Raw genomic sequence first — 16,085 nt, 5'->3', positions numbered from 1 at the left:
AAAAAAAAAGCTTACAAATCTCTATATGCTTTAAAACATCAAAACCTCAAGCACGGAAAACTAATACTATCTCACAATAGTACTAAGCCTGCTTACCTGTTTCACCTGCTTATTATATGTTAACAGCTCATCTGAAGGCTGAGATTCATTTTCTGCTGCGCGAGATTCTTTTTGAACAACTGGTATCTTTTAAGGGAAAGGGAAAATCCATTTAGGAGATGAACATACAGTATATTCTTACAAAAACATTTTTATGCTCCCTGGCAAATAATTCATTACAATATTTATTGTTTTCAATGACTCTTTCATTGTACATGCATTTTGTGAAGCACCCGGATCACTGTACCTATTTTATCTTAAGCCAAATATTTCTTCGATCGAGAACTGGATTTACAAAATCAGTATACTAACGGGCAAAGGGTTTACAATGATTAACACTAAATAATAATACGTATAGAGATTTCTTCTAAAAAGCTTCTTCTACAAATTATCCTTCAAAAATGTACGAATTATCATACATCAGAAATGTATATCAATATTTATAGATCTTTTAAAGCAAATAAATTGTTAACACCTCTAAACAGTAAGCAACATCTCCAAACACATCTAAGCTTACAAATTTAAATTTTAAAAACAGTTTGAATGCAAGACATAAAGTGATGAGCATTAATATACATGAATATCTATGAATGCTTTGCAAGTTCACTGCCCTAATCCTCATTCTACTTAGTAAGAGGGAAATTCTGCATATCCAGTAGCTAAAGAATCAAACTCCCAAAGAAAAGAAAGGAATAAGAGACCCAAAAGGGATAGACATAAAAATAAAAGTATATTTATAATTTATGAGGTACCAAAACATTTTCAAGCTCTATTTCCTTTCCTTCCCTGTTTTATCAGTTTAAAATATGATCTGCCTATCTTAACAACTCTACAAGCAAATAGAAGTACAATTAACTTATTATATTTCAACATTCCTAGATAATGTAGAATGTTACCAGGCTTGCTTGGTGAAAACTTGGCAGGACTTCCTTGCTAGCTTGAGAATCAGTTTTTATTTCCTTACATTCAATTGGGACCTGCTGCACAAACCAGAGAGAAAAATATATATATATAGTGCAATTTTCACTACCTAATAAAATAAAACATCAAATCAATATTCATGCACAAATTAAAGGCTGGGTCCTTATTATATGTATTTGAAATATACTCGAAATCAACATACACATGCAGAAACAAATTTAAGGTGATCTTTCGAAAAGATTTCTACACATTTCACTCCTTATTTTGTGCATTGCTCAACCAGTAATCTAGAAGTGTATTTTTAATGCCTAGGATTTTTTTGCATGCCATACACAATTCAATTTTAACAAAACGTAACAAATGTAGTCTGAGTTGCACATTGTTTTGCTCGAGTATTAGAAAATGAAGATGATACAAAAGGAGTTCTCAAGAAAAAAAAAGTGAATAGTAAAAAGGAAAAAAATTTTAGTTGCAGAATATTGCATGCAGTAGTGATTTTATTTTTTAGACAAAGCTCTAGTAAATAGCTACTTCTGACAGAAAAGGCAGAGCTTAATTTAAAAAAAAAAATCCTATTACATACATTTTTCATAACTATGAGGGTAAGGAAAAACATAAACTAATGAAACATCCTGGATTAAAATACAGATTCAGCAATACCTTCCTAAACTACACCAAATAATGCTCCTCTTTTTTGCAACATGTGCACATTTTCAGACACAGTGATTACAATGGACTATTAATTAGACTCCATCTTACCTAAGTGGAATTCTTTCCCCCACACAATTTATTATCTAATGCATGAATTCAAAGAGAATTTTTCACAAACCCTTTCATTCAAACAGGCTGGATCAAAACTGACAGAATAGGTAGATTAGTTTTATATACTAATTTCCTTATCAAAATCATCAAAATTATATGAACAAACAGTATCTTCATGCTATTTTAGACACCTGTACATGTTATGTGACTGCTTTTCTTTGCTGGGTGTGGTGTTTTCTCTTTTGTTCATTCCCCATGGGAGAATTGCAGGCACAATGCTGTTCTGGTATTTTAATATGATGTGTACTGTGTATATATGTACTATGGGTTGCGTGTTTATAATAACAAAAACTAAGCCAATTTTATTTAGAAATAAAAGTGTTGAGACCATGGCAACTCTTAATTCCTGTGGGTCCATTCTCAAGCATTCTGATGATTCTTCTAGCACTGATATTTTGTGACAGAAAATTTTATTGTGCCTTTAAAAAAAACAATACTGTTTTACTAATCATAGCTTTCCACCCCATTTTAAAAAACAATTTATGGATTTAAGTACCTTCATAATTAACTAATAATGTTGAAACAGTTTCCAGTGATTTTGATACGTCTTTGGTATCCTCGGTTGCTGAAAAGACATCTTGAGACTCTTGACATATAGAAAATTAAGACTTTTTAGTGTTTTTAATAATTATCTCTAAATTCATCTTACTAAAAGTTTTCAACTTCTCCTTTAATAGTTAAATGCTTTTAAAATAAATTATTTTCATAGAATTCTAGAATGGTTTTGGTTGAAAAGGACCTTAAAGACCATCTAATTCCAATTCCCCTGCCATGGGTAGGGGCACCTTCCACTACAGCAGGTTGCTCAAAGCCACACCTAACTTAGCTTCAAACACCTCTAGGGACAGGACATCCACAGCTTTTCCAGGCAACCTATGCTGGTGTCTCAGCACCACTATCATTAATAATTTCTATATATTTAATCTAAACTTACCCTTTTTCAGTTTAAAATTATTAGCCTTTGTCCTGTCACTACATTTTCTGATAAGGATTTCCTTCCCATCTTTACTGCAGGCTCCCTTTCAGTACTGAAAAGCTGCAATGGGGTCTCCCCACACTTTTTCTAGGCCAAATAACCCCAACTCCCTCAGCCTGTCTTCACAGAAGAGGTGCTCCAACACCCTGATCATCTTCATAGCCTTGCTCTGCATTCACTGCAATTGATTCCTCTCTTTTGATGATAGAAACCAATCATAAGTGTAGAAAAGACTCTGATAAATGGCAGAATAAATGTAGTCTTGATGTGTGATCATGCGAATATTCTAAAACATTCTTTTAGCTTGGTGAACTTGTACAGATTATTTATACATTGAGCATTGGTACTCATCCTGTACCCCTTTGACAAATCTTGAAACTCTATGAAATTACGGTTTATCTGATTAAAATCAGTTTGTTCTCATAACAGCATCCCACCACAATAATCAGGAGTATTCTCTCCTTTTGTTAGACTTCAGGGTAAAAAGACAGTCCATGAAGCCTGCAGCATGTCTTGCAACAAGAGGTGATTATGTGGTAATTATGCTAATAAGCATAAAGAACCAGGATATTGGAAAGTGATGGTTGATGCAAGTCTCACAAACTGCACAACTGAATTATCTTCAGTTAGCTACTTGTATTAGTAACTCTGAAGAGATAAACAGATTAGATTCCAGATGTTCCCACATGTATATCATATAATAAGCATTTCTCATTAGGTAGCTTCTTGTAACATCATTAAAACTGTAAATCTTAAAAAAAAAAAAAAAAAAACAAACTAACAATTTGAAGTAGTACAGGCCAACTGTTCCACAGGAAAAAAATAAATAAAAGAAGAAAAATCAAACATATATCCAGGATTGCTAATGTCTACTCCTGAAAACTGACTCCCTTACGCAAGGGTAGGCAATAACATTGCCTTTGCTATGCCATGATAACCTTATTGAGTATAATCAATAATATGCAGTTACAGAATTAATAATACAGTAGAAAAATCATAATATAAAGCTTCACTATCGTGATTCATGAACTTTTTACACAGCTAAATAAATAGAAGTCTCATTCACTTCCAAGAAAAGAATACACCTTTCAGCACTTCAGAAAAATATTTCCAGTGAGCCTCCTACCATTTTAAGTTAAAAAAAAAATAAATCAATACATAATCTGATGTATAATTTTCATGTCAACTGAAATATAAAGAACCTATACAGTAAGTACTTAAGATGCTATAAAGTGATGAGCAAATACTTGTTTATATTTGCTTGTAGCTAAAGCAAACAAAACTGTACTTCTGAGAGAGTACTAATACTTTACTGAGAAAGGCCCCTCAAGGCCTCACTTTCTGTTGAGTAGTTGAAAAGCTAAAGACATGTACCAAAGCAGAAGTATATTTTATGTTTGTTCTTTGGTGGCATGATACACTGTATTGTCATCCTTTAATAGAAGCATTCAAATCTAATTCTATTTTTCCAGAGGGGAAAAAAAAATGTGTTATCTTTTAGCTACCACCTTCTCATGCTCATCTGAGATACCAAACAATTGATCTGCTGAAAACAATAAGCCAACTAAAGAAGATGAGTTGCAAACTCATCACTAAGAAAGCTGAACACCAAGAAAATGTATTTCTGGAATGAATATAAACACCCTCCTACGGATACTAAATCCAACATATAACTTGATAACAAGATACTTCAGGGGTAGCAACATGCCCCAAGGCAACAAAGTGACTCCAGGCATTGGAAATGATATTCTGATTATAATAAGCATTTCACTTTTTAACAGAAAACGTGGTAGGAATAATTATTTATAACCTATTTCCTCCAAGGAAACAGGGCTAAGTACTAACGTCCCACAGAGCTGGCATCCCATTTCCCATGTAATGCTCTTTGTATCACAGTGGAAAAAAAAAAAAAATGCTCAGACTCCACAGCAACAGCACAAACTATCAATACTAACCAGTCATTAACTCAAAATGAAAAATAAGATACTTTTTTTTTTTTTAAGGGAATAAAAATCACATTTAATTCTGAAAACTTGTTTTCATTTTAGTCGTTCTGTTCTATTTCATTTAAAATAATATATTCCTTACTTCATTAGAGAAGACAAGTCTTGAAGCTCAGTCTAAAGCAAACAAACCACACATAATAATAACAAAGAATTGCTAGAGTCCTCATCCTATTTGTAAGGTCACTTCAGTTCATAAGATGCCAGCTGTAAATGCCTTTGATTTAAAAAGTGCAATCAGTAAGTGTCATTCATCTTCATTTTCCATAAATTCATATCTAAAAAAAATACTAAACAACTAACAACTGGACCAGAAAGTCATCACCAAGTTTCAACTTTTGTTTTACTTTGAATTTGATTGATATGTTTAGTTATCACAGAGATCACTTTCAAAGCTCAGAGCATAGTAACTCCCAATACAAACAACAGAAAACTTAGTTCACTTCAAATCAAGAACACTAGGACCTGACAGAGACCAGATTTTGAAAATCTTACCTATAACACATAAAACATGATTGTAAATGAGTAAGACAGGACAAGCAATGCAACACAATTACCACAACACTAATGACTTTTTTTTTTTGGTAAGTTGAACAAGAAATGGTTTTCCATATCTGGGATTTTCTTTAGTCTTCTTCATTTCCCAATATCCTCTCATGTCTTTTGGCAAACTTCAACCAGACTTAACAAGAGAAGAGACTCAAATTATTACGTTCCTAAAATCAGAGTAAAGCAATGAAGAGGGATCATATCAATGCTGCCACACTGAGGAAAGGCTTCTCTCATTTCAACCCAAACATACACCAGAAAATATACAGAGTAAAAGACATTCTAGTACCTTAGCCACACAAACAGCTCTGAGAACAAAAGTAAATCAAATCATAGGACATAAATCTAGTAGAAACGCAGTTTCAGACTATTGCTGCTCATAGACATAATTAAATTAAATCAGTTCTACATTCTTGTGTCTTTTTTTTTTCCTTACATCTAACCAGTGACAATCAATCTCACATTAAAGGAATATTAAGGTACTACACTTACATTCTGTGCAAGATACTCTGTAATCATAAAAGGTAGCATTTTAATATTTCCTAAAACACAAACACATTGGTCTTTCATATAATTCCTTGCAACGGCAGTTCCTGCTTGTAAGTATTGCATCCTATATGAGTGTATTCATTCCACAGCCCTCCTCACAACAAAAGCTAGCATGCATACAAAGTATGATGGCCGTTTTTGTAACATGAGCTTCAGCCCTTGTGAAATGGCTCATTCTAACAAAACCATTACTCTTGCTCAGAGAAGACAAAGAGCTGAGAGTAATTTACTAGTGAATCTAAGTTACTAGTTAACAAATAAACCAGCAACAACAAAAGAGCTACCCTCTGGTGAGAATCCAGGAAAGCCTTCTATGATATTGATGTTACTGGTGCCTCTTATTGTAAGTGAGGGACTCTTACAACAGCTGATACAATCTACCTAACTACAATAATGAAATCATTTTCTTGAGACTTCATATGCCAAACTGAAAAGAACAATGCTTCAGGTATACTTAGTGCACTTCATCATCTCTTAGACTGGAATATGCCACCTTAAAAAGGGGGAAAGAGCATAAAGAAAAAGCTGTACTAATCTATAAATAGACTAACACAATTCTCACCCCAAAGGGTTTATGTTTTAATAGATTTTGATATTGACTCATTTTCATATGTTAAGGGAATTGAAGATCTGGCAGAAGAAACAGTGGAGAATATTCTATGGTACATTAATGTTTGTGTCTGTTTGTTTTGTCTGGCTTTGTGTTGTAAGAGCTGGAAAAAAAATATACAACTCCTATAAAAGTAATATTTACTTAAGACAAAAATATTGCTCTTGTTCTGGTTCACCTACTTCCATTTTTATGTTGCATTTCTGGCCAAGAACACTCTCCAGGAGTTCTTTGATCATCTGTTCTGAGGAAGATGGAGAAGTAGACTGCAGGGAAGCAATTATTTCATCAACAGACGTTGCAACCAGTTTCACAGGCAATGCTGCTGTGGAAGTAGGCTCTTCAGGTTTGCTCTGCTGGAAGTTCTCATATATTTTTGAAGTGTCTAGTCTAATCACATCTCTTACCTCTTCCAACTGTTCCTGAGCAGACCTCACACTTGGCTGCTTGCTTCCTTTTCTCAGCAATCGTCCCAATTCAACACGTAAATCTTGCTGCTTTAGTTTTGAAATCTCTTTGCTTCTCTTCTTACAGCTTTCCCTGGTTAATTTTTCCTTCCTGGGAATGTTTTCATTTCTCTCTAAATCTGCAGAGCTAAACTCATCACTATCTTTAATCACAGTACCTATTTTTTCAGCTTTATCATTCCTTAAGTTGTAGGGATTCACCTGTAGCATACGCGCTCTATCCTTTACTTTACTAACAGCTTTTGTCTTTTCTAACAAGACCGGGGAGTTACTGGTTTGAAAATTAGATCTGCCATGTCTTGGCTTCTGAGGTGGAATTTTTTTAGCAGTACCTGCAAACGATGCTATTACTGGCAGCTTTACAACATTACTTTTATGACTATGAGTGGCATTTTCACTGTTAACTTTTTCAGAGCAACTTTGATTTTTCTCATCACTGTCTTCTCTCAGAGTTCTATTTCCGTGGTTCATTACCCTGTGATCACAAGCTTGTTTTTTCATTTTTCTTCAGAGGATAGCCTTACTTTCTGAGCAATTAATTAATCAGGAATATTTTTATTTATATTCATGGCAGGCTTATGTGAACTCTTTGACCTCTGGAGAGGATAATATTCTTAAACAGTGCAATTGACCTGGTGTTAAATCTTGCACACGCTCACTTTCTAGGAGCAGTAACTATTGCTAATTTGATCTTCAGGCTGTCCCACTGAGATTCCCCGCACTCAGCCTGTTCCTGTAACCACAGCCAGCTCTTCCAGATAACTCAGTTCAAAGTGCTCATGTTTTCCAGCGATTCTCTCCTGCAGTACTCAGCCTGTAAACTCAAACAGAAATGAGCTTAAATACTTCATACACCAGTGCAGAACCCAATCCTTTTAAGAGGACTGCATTTTGCTGAGATCCCCGTGGATTTCATCAAGACCAACACGGATGCATATAACTGGAAGCACCAGTGACAGTTACTACCATTTTACCAAGGGAACCAACAGAATTGTTGCTATCTTTGGGAACATAAACCAGAAGTCGCACAGAAAGTCCCAGCAGAGGAAGAAACGAGGCAGGCTGAAGCTCTGCGCTTACTAAAGTGACTACAAAGGCTTTCCACCTACAAAAACAAGTGACCTCAGGCCCCTGCCAGCCCCCCTCCTCCTCCTCTTTCTTCTCCCCCCCACAGCGGGAAAAGTACCTCCCACGAGGACACGCCAGCAGCCGCGACACCGCAAACACATCCAGCAGGCACAGCACGGCCCCCGAGCCCCCAAAGACCCCGCCGCTCGCCTCTCCCCGCCCAGCGCCGCGGACGGGGCCACGCCGCTCCCGTCGTACGGATGGACGCGCTCCGTAACCAAGCAACCGGGAGGCAAGAGGGCCAGCAGGGGGCGAGTGCCCCCTACCGGAGGGGAGGACACGTGCGCGTGCCACGCAGTCGCGCACACTCCTGCTGTCGGAGGCTCAGCTGGAGCGCAAAAGATAAACCCAGCTGCGTTTGCCTGGTTAACCATCACCAATAGCTTTGTCAGTTATTAGCAGGATAGGCTCCTTGCAGATCTTATGCAGCGTTAATGCCTCTGGAAGTCTGAAACAGCTCTCTTAGGGGAATTGTGGGAACGATGGCGCGTGTCAAAAATCACCATTATCTGGTGAGATAAAGAAAGAACCAAAAAAACAAAACAAAGCAAAACATAAATTAAAGGAAAGTGTGAAAAGTACAGGTCTACAAGGTCCTCACAGGGGCCCTTAGGCAGTTCACAGCTCATAAAGAGGGAAAATGGGCTTCACAGAGCCATGGATGTCTTGGGTTGGTGGGGACCTTTAACAATCACCTCAAAGCACTGCCTGCTTTTCAGAAGTCCCTGGGCTGTAACACTTCACGAAATTAAGTTTGCAACCAGTATGCCTTTCATGGTGGGTAAAAAATAAAATCTTTTTTTTTGTTTGGATCACCAAATACCTGTATGATAACGAGGGGATGTCACAACTATTGGCACAGATTGGATTGAAATAAGCCACGCAACTGATTAAAAGCCTCTACTGATCTAATGGAAAAGTGTCTTCCATTGTCCTCTCCTTTCTTTGTGGCTTTCAGCTACAGCTTTTTTCCTTCTTAATTGCATTCCTGGAGCCCAAGGGGATGGCCAATGCACTTCCTGCAGACAACATGCCTTGCACCAGGTTTGGTGACCAAATTTTGTCTTCCTGAGGCACCTAAGGACTTGTTAAAGATTAGAAACTCATTAGCCAGTCACATTAAAACCAAATTAAAAGTAGGTTTTCTTCTTTTTATAGATAGATAACTGATGAAAGCCATGTAACACCCTAGGAACGATATCTATTTAGTATTACTTAGCTTCTCCTGCTCTCTAGCAGCAATACCAGAATAGCAGGAAGAGGAGTGGGTGGAATAGAAAGCATTTGTTCTACGTGGAAGGATTCCCACTTCCTGTCCAAGCCATTGGAGATGTTCTAAACAGGAATGAAAGTGTTTAATTTCCTCATTGAAGATAAACCTGATCAGGAGTTTAATGTAGTTCTGAGTCGAAAGAGAAGATCAATTCCAAACTAGTTACACAGCCAGTGAAGCCCCAGCAATTTGGTTTACTGAGAGCAGCTCCTCTCTGCAGGAGTCACAGTGGGACATGGAAGGAAAAACCCTGCATGTGAAGAGGTATTTGCATCAGGAAGTTCCAGTAAGGAGCTGCTGAATGGCAAGAAGTATTTGCATCAAAAGAAATGTTAGGAAGGAGAAAAAATCTTTAGGCATGGATTTCTTCTTTAGGTTAATAGCTGTGGTAAAGTGGTCATGTCCAGCTGGAAAACAAGTATGCTGTATTATCTTACTGTGTCTGCTATTCATCAGCTCTGCTCGTAGTAAAGCACGGACTGGCTACAGGAGGATGCAGTTAAGTTGCATGAAAGGTTCAAGCAGTAGTTCAAAAGTATTTCCTGTGCTACAGCATTGAGGTTCTCAGTTTTGTAGCAAAGGGAATTAGCACCCAAGGGTGGCTGATGACAAGTTAAATCCAAAATGTGATGTATTTCACCTACTAAGCCCCATACCTTGCTTAGCATTCAACCCAGGAGTAAGTATATCCCTCAGCTTGAGCTCTGGAGATGACAATGGGTCCCGATACACAGGAATTCATGGAAATCTTTCTCCCATTTCCCCAACTATTATTAGTATGTTCCCCTCCTTTCATAATCACAGTGCCACTTGAGGCCAGCAGGTTCTCTTTTTTTATTAACGTGAAGTATTTATTTAAACAGGTTAAGCCTCATCTATGTAGCATGCAAAGTCCAAAATTTAATAAGCAGATGAATCCTTATACTGAGAAAGCTTTGGAAAACCTTCTGCAATTTTATTCCTTGGTGCACATTATTATTATTTATTTTAATTAGGCCTTACCAGATCACTAAGCTTTCTAATATCACGTAAGGTTATTTGTCCATAAATGTTACAGATAAGTTTTTTTTTTTTCTTTCTAGGAAGAAAAGCAGTTATTAAAAATTGTTTTTGTTGATTGGAAAAAGGTCAGAAAGTGCAGCTTCTTTTCTCATTTATCATCTGAGTCCACACCCTGGTGCACACATTTGCCATGATACAATTTCAAGCTGGAGTGAGACACTGACGGCATTTCCCCCAGGCTTTGGGAGGATGCAAACATGAAATCAGGAGTAAGCATTGTGCTCTCTGGAAGCCATCTTGATCTAGGCAGTTGTGAATCGGGGCAGCAGAAAGCACATGAAATATGTACAACTTGGTATGTGCTGCCCAGCAATGCCAGAAAGAGTTCCTGTGAAGCTAAATAGCAATCACTTAAAGGAAAGGCAAGTAAGGGCAGAACTATGTTGTTAGTTCTGTGGTTTACACCCAGATAGCCACTAGAGGCTGAGCCTCACCTTAGCATCCAGCTGCAGCTGGCTGTGAAAACCTTTTCACCTGAAAAAGCATAAATCCTCAGCAGCCCTTCTGAGTGCTCTTGATCTCCCTTTGGTACAGCCAAAGCGTGCCCTGCCTCAAAATGGGACTCACTCATTCAAGGCTACTTATCAGTGTCCAGTATACCATTTCAGAGCCCAGGAACTAGGACATGTAGAATTTGAGTGACTTTCCAAATTGCCCTTGTAGAATCGGTGGCTGACCCATAAGTGAGTCTGTGTTTCTGATTTGCAGTAACTGGTAAATCAAGGATACGTATCCTCAGATTATGGGTTACTGCTTGCTCTTTAAGGGCATCAACATCTTTGTTTTAATGTTTCCGACACATATATTTTTTAAATGGCCATAAATACTCAGAGAAAATCAAATGATTATCAGCTAAAATGCCGATCAGTGAAGTATTGCCACTGTGGACACAGAACAAACTTTTCTGACAATTGCACTGTGGGAACGATAATCTGCAGCAGAACAATGGAGTAAACAGGTAGGTGGCAAGTAATCTCTTAGATCAGACAGTGTCAATACTGAAAAGGCTTTTGATTAGTTGCAAGAGTTTGATCCAGCTGAGCTGAAGAAAACACCTTTTTTTTTTCAGTGATCAATCCATGCTGAATCCCTTGAGCAGTAAGCACAAGCATAGAAAGGTTTTGCAGAATTAGTATTATAAATCATACATTCAATCCCTCTGTGAGTGTTGAAAGCATCGTCATGCTTCTAATCACTATATCCTCTCTTTGACGCATTACAAATACGCACACCCAGCCCCTACTAATCTCCACTGTGATTGTGTGATATCTGTACTTGCTGGTACTAAGCCAGAAAAAGTAGTTAAATTTTTTCTTCCTCCTATGATTTTGAGCTTTGCTTCCCTCCACACAATTGAAAGACTTTATTTAAATAATGATGTATCCCTTATAATTGAAAATAAAATGCAATAAGAAGATGAAAACAAGACGGAACCTTTTCGTTTTCAACTATACTTGAAATGATAAAATCAGGTCGTCTTGAGTGATCATGAATCCCAGGTTTATTTTTTGGTATGATGATACTGTAATATTTTCAGTTATGTGCCATTTTATTATAGAGCCCAAGAGAAATTACATGAGTTTCTTCTAGCAACCCATCACTCACAGCCTTTATTATAGGCACAAGGTCAGAGGCACTCCTGGCTTTAAAAAGGGCTGTAAGCAATAAACGGATAAATTACTTTGGCAGCAAAGCACCTGCCAAAGTCTTTGTTGGGTTCAGCCCTTTACTTGCTTAAGTTCTAAAATTTTATCATATTATCTCTGTTCTCCACTGTCTTTCAGTTAATATTAGAAAACAGCAGGTTTTCCAGACCCCTATTCCTGTCCAACTCCTCTTTTCTCTTAGGACAGCAGCTTGACTGTGGATATATAGGAAGATACAAGTCTGTGTGTTTGTAGATCTCGTAGGTTTCACAGCTGGAGTGTCAGCATTAGGGAACATAGAAATCCCACTTAATCACAAGAAAAATTTTCACATCTGCTCAGTTTCTTCAGCAAAAGGACATGTCCTGCAAGGGGTAAAAAGAGAGATCTGCAGAGGCTGAAGTTTCTGTTGTATCTAAGGGAAAGGTTAAAAAAGAACACAGAGTGAGTAGTGAACAGAACATTCCTTGGTATTGGTCCTGAAAAAAAGGCAAAAGATTGTAAGTTCAACAGATAACAGGAAATAGCAATGAAGGCTGGAAGACTAAGTTCCTCTTTGGAGGAGATGAAGGAAAGCAGCGCTGGATTCTCTCCCAGTCATCCCACCTTAAGGAACTACCTAAAAAGGAGTAACCCTGAAACCACATGAACTTCAGGAATATTCAGACACCTGCCTCATTGCCTGGGGAAGGGTGGAGGAGGAATGAATTGCATCTGCCCAACCTGGCTCTCCTTGTCTCGCCAGTAGTTGCACAGAGAGCAGAGTCTGTGTGGAGGCAGAAGGGAAGGCATGTGGTGAGCAAAGTGACCTTCCTGTTGCCATTCCTTTAAATCTGCTCAGCAGGGAGATTCACCCCTGAAATGCCTGAAGCAGCAGCTGAAGCTCAGACCAACTGCTGGGCGAGCCAGCCACTCTCCAAACTGCTGAACAACCGCTGCCCCTGAGGAGTCCCAAAATGCTCCTGAATCCAGATCACCCTCTACTTTCCCATAAAAGTGAGTTGACTGTCCTATTTTACAAGTCTTGCTTATGATTTCAGGCTGTTTCCAGTCTCACTTTCAATGTACAGTGTACAACCATGGGACATTGTTATGTAGGGCCTCTGTGCGTCCTTTTTCAGGACATCATAGGATATCATGCATGTCCCATGATGGAGAAAATGGCCAAAGTGTTTCTGTATGTATGTGATCACACACTGCCATATATCCCACAGTTTCCGGGTGTCCTTGTTAACGCAGCTCAAAAAAAAGTGCCGTTAATACAGACAGAATTAATTTGTGTTCTAAGAAGTGCAAGCCAAGTAACACTGCAGAACTCCTCTCTGGGGAGGACTTTAAGTAAGCCAGCCTTGATTTTATACATTTGATTCTTCAGAGCTGAAGGCAGTCAAGGAAGCTATTTATAGTGGATACTGCTCTCTATCTTCTGTAAAACTACTGTAGACACAGAGAAGGGAAAATAATCTTTTATTTCATTTATTTATTTTTAGGTAAGGAAAATACGAATTAAAAAATTAAAAATGTGGTGCTAAATCCAGGTTGCCAATTCAATCTTCTGCATAGGCAGGTCAGTTCACAGAAGAAATGATGTGTTTCTGTTGACATGAATATCCCAAGTCGCTGATCAGCTCTGCATCAGTTGACCAGTACAGCAATATTTGGTTTATATCAGGGAAATAGATATTGTCCCAGAGAACTCATTGCAGTGCTTGAAGATTCATGGGGTATGAAAATACTTTTTGTTCAATCAGCAGATAATATTGGAAAAGATGGACAGACAGTGGTCCACAAAGTCACTCTCTAAGTTCTAGGTTCTACACAAAAGTGTGTCTGATACTGATTTTAGTAGACTAACTGTGCAGATTTTGATTTCTTTATTCCTTATATGTGTGTTGCAGAAGTCTGTGCATGTTTTATTTAAAAAAATTATTTAAAAAAATAATTTTTCTATTCAGGTGAAACTCTACAAGCTGGGTGCCAATTAAGTATATTTATCTATGCGTAGTCCCATCTCTTCTGATATTGCTTCTTTTGTGCCTTATTACTGCAGTTACTTTGAAATAAAAAACAGTTTTTAAAAAATTTGCAAACAAAACTTTCAAAAAGGGACAGTGGCTGCAGAATTGGCACACTGATTGAAATAAGCGTCAGAAGCATTGCCACTCACGTTTCAGGAAATATAACATAAATAATACAGCCACTAATTGAAATGCATACAATATAGCTCTTCTTGATTCAAGTGAGAAGCGTGAAATGCATTTATTTTTATGAAGAGAAAAACAGACTTTGCCAACAATACACAGCTGGGTGGGCATCCTGCTAGCTCAAGTTCTGCAAGCCCACAGCCAGCCCTATTAACAAAAATGAAGTGACTGAATACACCGGCGTGTGATTTACCTGCTTAAGAACTATACTGTTGCACTGAAGAAAAAGTAATCCAAACCCAGGGGCTTCTTACTGTGATTTCTGCGGCCGTCGGACAGTAGGTTATGTGTAGCTTTTCATTTCGTTATTTGTGCTTCTTTCTCCTTTAATTGGGCTGTGATATGCGAGGGCTTTCGGGTGTAGGCAACGTATTTTTTTCTGTGTCAGGAGCGTATCAAGTCACTACCTGTGTGCTGAATGATGCCTGAAAAAAGAAAAGTAATGGATTATAAGGAAATGTAAAGAAAAATAAAGAGAGAGAGAAATGAAAAGAAAGGAAATAAATTGAAACAGAGTAACAAAATAATAGATAACAAAGATAAATAAAATGAAATAAAACAAAATCCAGCAGCGTCAAGTCGCTGCTGCAACGTCCTTGGGGGCCTCGTGGAAGGCTACGTGCTCCATGCATGAGACCCCGGGCGGCTCCGGTACGAGTGGGAGCTCCGTACCGGCGGGGTTGTGGCCGGAGGGCGGCCCTGCGGCTCAGGGCGGGTGAAGAAGGGGAGGCAGAGTCCGGCAGGGGCTGCACGGTGCGTCCCTCGGTGCGGGGCTGCCGCCGGCCGCCGCTGACAGCGTCCCGGGGCTTCCATCCGGCTGCGGGCACCGGCGCGGTTCGCACACGATTCCTGTGTTCACTTTTACGTGGAGGGGGGATTCCAGGTCGGAAACGGGTGGAACGGGAGTTTCCTACCGCCGGAAGGGATGGGTGGGCAGGAGTCAGAGCCGGGGAAATGGAAAGGTGGCCGAACAGCGATGAACAGGGAAGGCATTCTGATGCAGTCTCGAGGTTCCTTCCCGAGATTGTAACCTGCCCCGCACGGACGCTGCCGAGAGGTTCCCGTCCACTGGAAATAATCAAACAAGACCCTACAAGTTGAACAGAAGAGCTGCCTCTTCGAGAGGAAAAGGAGCTCTTACGCAGGAGCGGATTAAAGTAGCGCTGTCCCATCCGCCCCTTGAAGTAAAAATGATCGCTCTCGCCTATTCCATTTCCCATCCCGCGAGTGGGTCAGTGCCCGTGCAGCGCGGGGCCGGGGCTCCCGGTTTGTGCGGAGTTCCCGCGCGGTGCCGGCCCTGGTGCCATCCTACGGGCGAAAAAAAGATGTAGCAGGTACAGCTTGATGAGAAACCGGCAAAACGGCACTGCTCTAACGAGATTCGGGGAAAGGCTCTGGGGCCGGGATTACCGTTCTAACGGCTAGAATGGCAGAAGTCTTTCTATGTCCTCCATCCCCGCAGAGCCCTGCTCTCCCTTCCCCTCGAGGGCTGCGGAAGGACACGGTCCCGTCGAGCCGGTTTCCCCGCGCATCCCTCACGGCGCTGAGCCCCGGCCCGACGGGAAGCACCGCACCGCCGCGCTCCGCCGCTGCGCACACGGGAGGCTTCCGGCCGCCGGGGCTGGAGGGGGATTTCCAGGAGCGGCTGTCAGCGCCTGAGGCGCGCTGATCCATCTGTGCAACGAGCTGAAACGCTCTCTAAGAAGATAACAGACCGCCTGCCTGAGTCTCACCTTCAGGGGCAACGTTAGGAGCAGTAAGCCGCGGCCGGACAAC

General features: G+C 39.6%; 2 protein-coding genes and 1 long non-coding RNA gene across 5 annotated transcripts in view; 1 reads left to right on the top strand and 2 right to left on the bottom strand.

The window, feature by feature from the left end:
* Positions 1–8,999, bottom strand: part of TTC6 (tetratricopeptide repeat domain 6) — a 68,508-nt gene extending 59,509 nt beyond the window's left edge. Inside the window, 4 exon segments of the mRNA XM_019616123.2 lie at positions 97–186; positions 996–1,079; positions 6,712–7,810; positions 8,183–8,999. Of these exon segments, the coding sequence (XP_019471668.1) occupies positions 97–186; positions 996–1,079; positions 6,712–7,497 (960 nt within the window). The 5' untranslated portion in view covers positions 7,498–7,810; positions 8,183–8,999.
* Positions 9,000–12,547: 3,548 nt separating this feature from the next.
* The window catches only part of LOC109367823, a 4,702-nt gene continuing 1,164 nt past the window's right edge, over positions 12,548–16,085 (top strand). The window contains exon 1 of the long non-coding RNA XR_002115306.2: positions 12,548–13,101. This is a non-coding gene — a long non-coding RNA (uncharacterized LOC109367823). The remainder of the gene's footprint in view (positions 13,102–16,085) is intronic.
* LOC104911190 overlaps positions 13,556–16,085 on the bottom strand; it is a 4,407-nt gene continuing 1,877 nt past the window's right edge. For all 3 annotated transcript variants that reach the window (XM_010711694.2, XM_010711696.3, XM_010711693.3), the window contains exons 3-6: positions 15,720–16,007; positions 15,514–15,617; positions 14,982–15,377; positions 13,556–14,734 (exon numbers count right to left, since the gene is read on the bottom strand). In XM_010711694.2, coding sequence (XP_010709996.1) covers positions 14,713–14,734; positions 14,982–15,377; positions 15,514–15,617; positions 15,720–16,007 — 810 coding nt within the window. In that variant the 3' untranslated portion in view covers positions 13,556–14,712. The remainder of the gene's footprint in view (positions 14,735–14,981; positions 15,378–15,513; positions 15,618–15,719; positions 16,008–16,085) is intronic.

This window comes from Meleagris gallopavo, chromosome 5 (genome assembly GCF_000146605.3).
Source record: "Meleagris gallopavo isolate NT-WF06-2002-E0010 breed Aviagen turkey brand Nicholas breeding stock chromosome 5, Turkey_5.1, whole genome shotgun sequence".
Classification (NCBI taxonomy): domain Eukaryota; kingdom Metazoa; phylum Chordata; class Aves; order Galliformes; family Phasianidae; genus Meleagris; species Meleagris gallopavo.
This window is presented reverse-complemented; position numbering and strand designations above follow the sequence as displayed.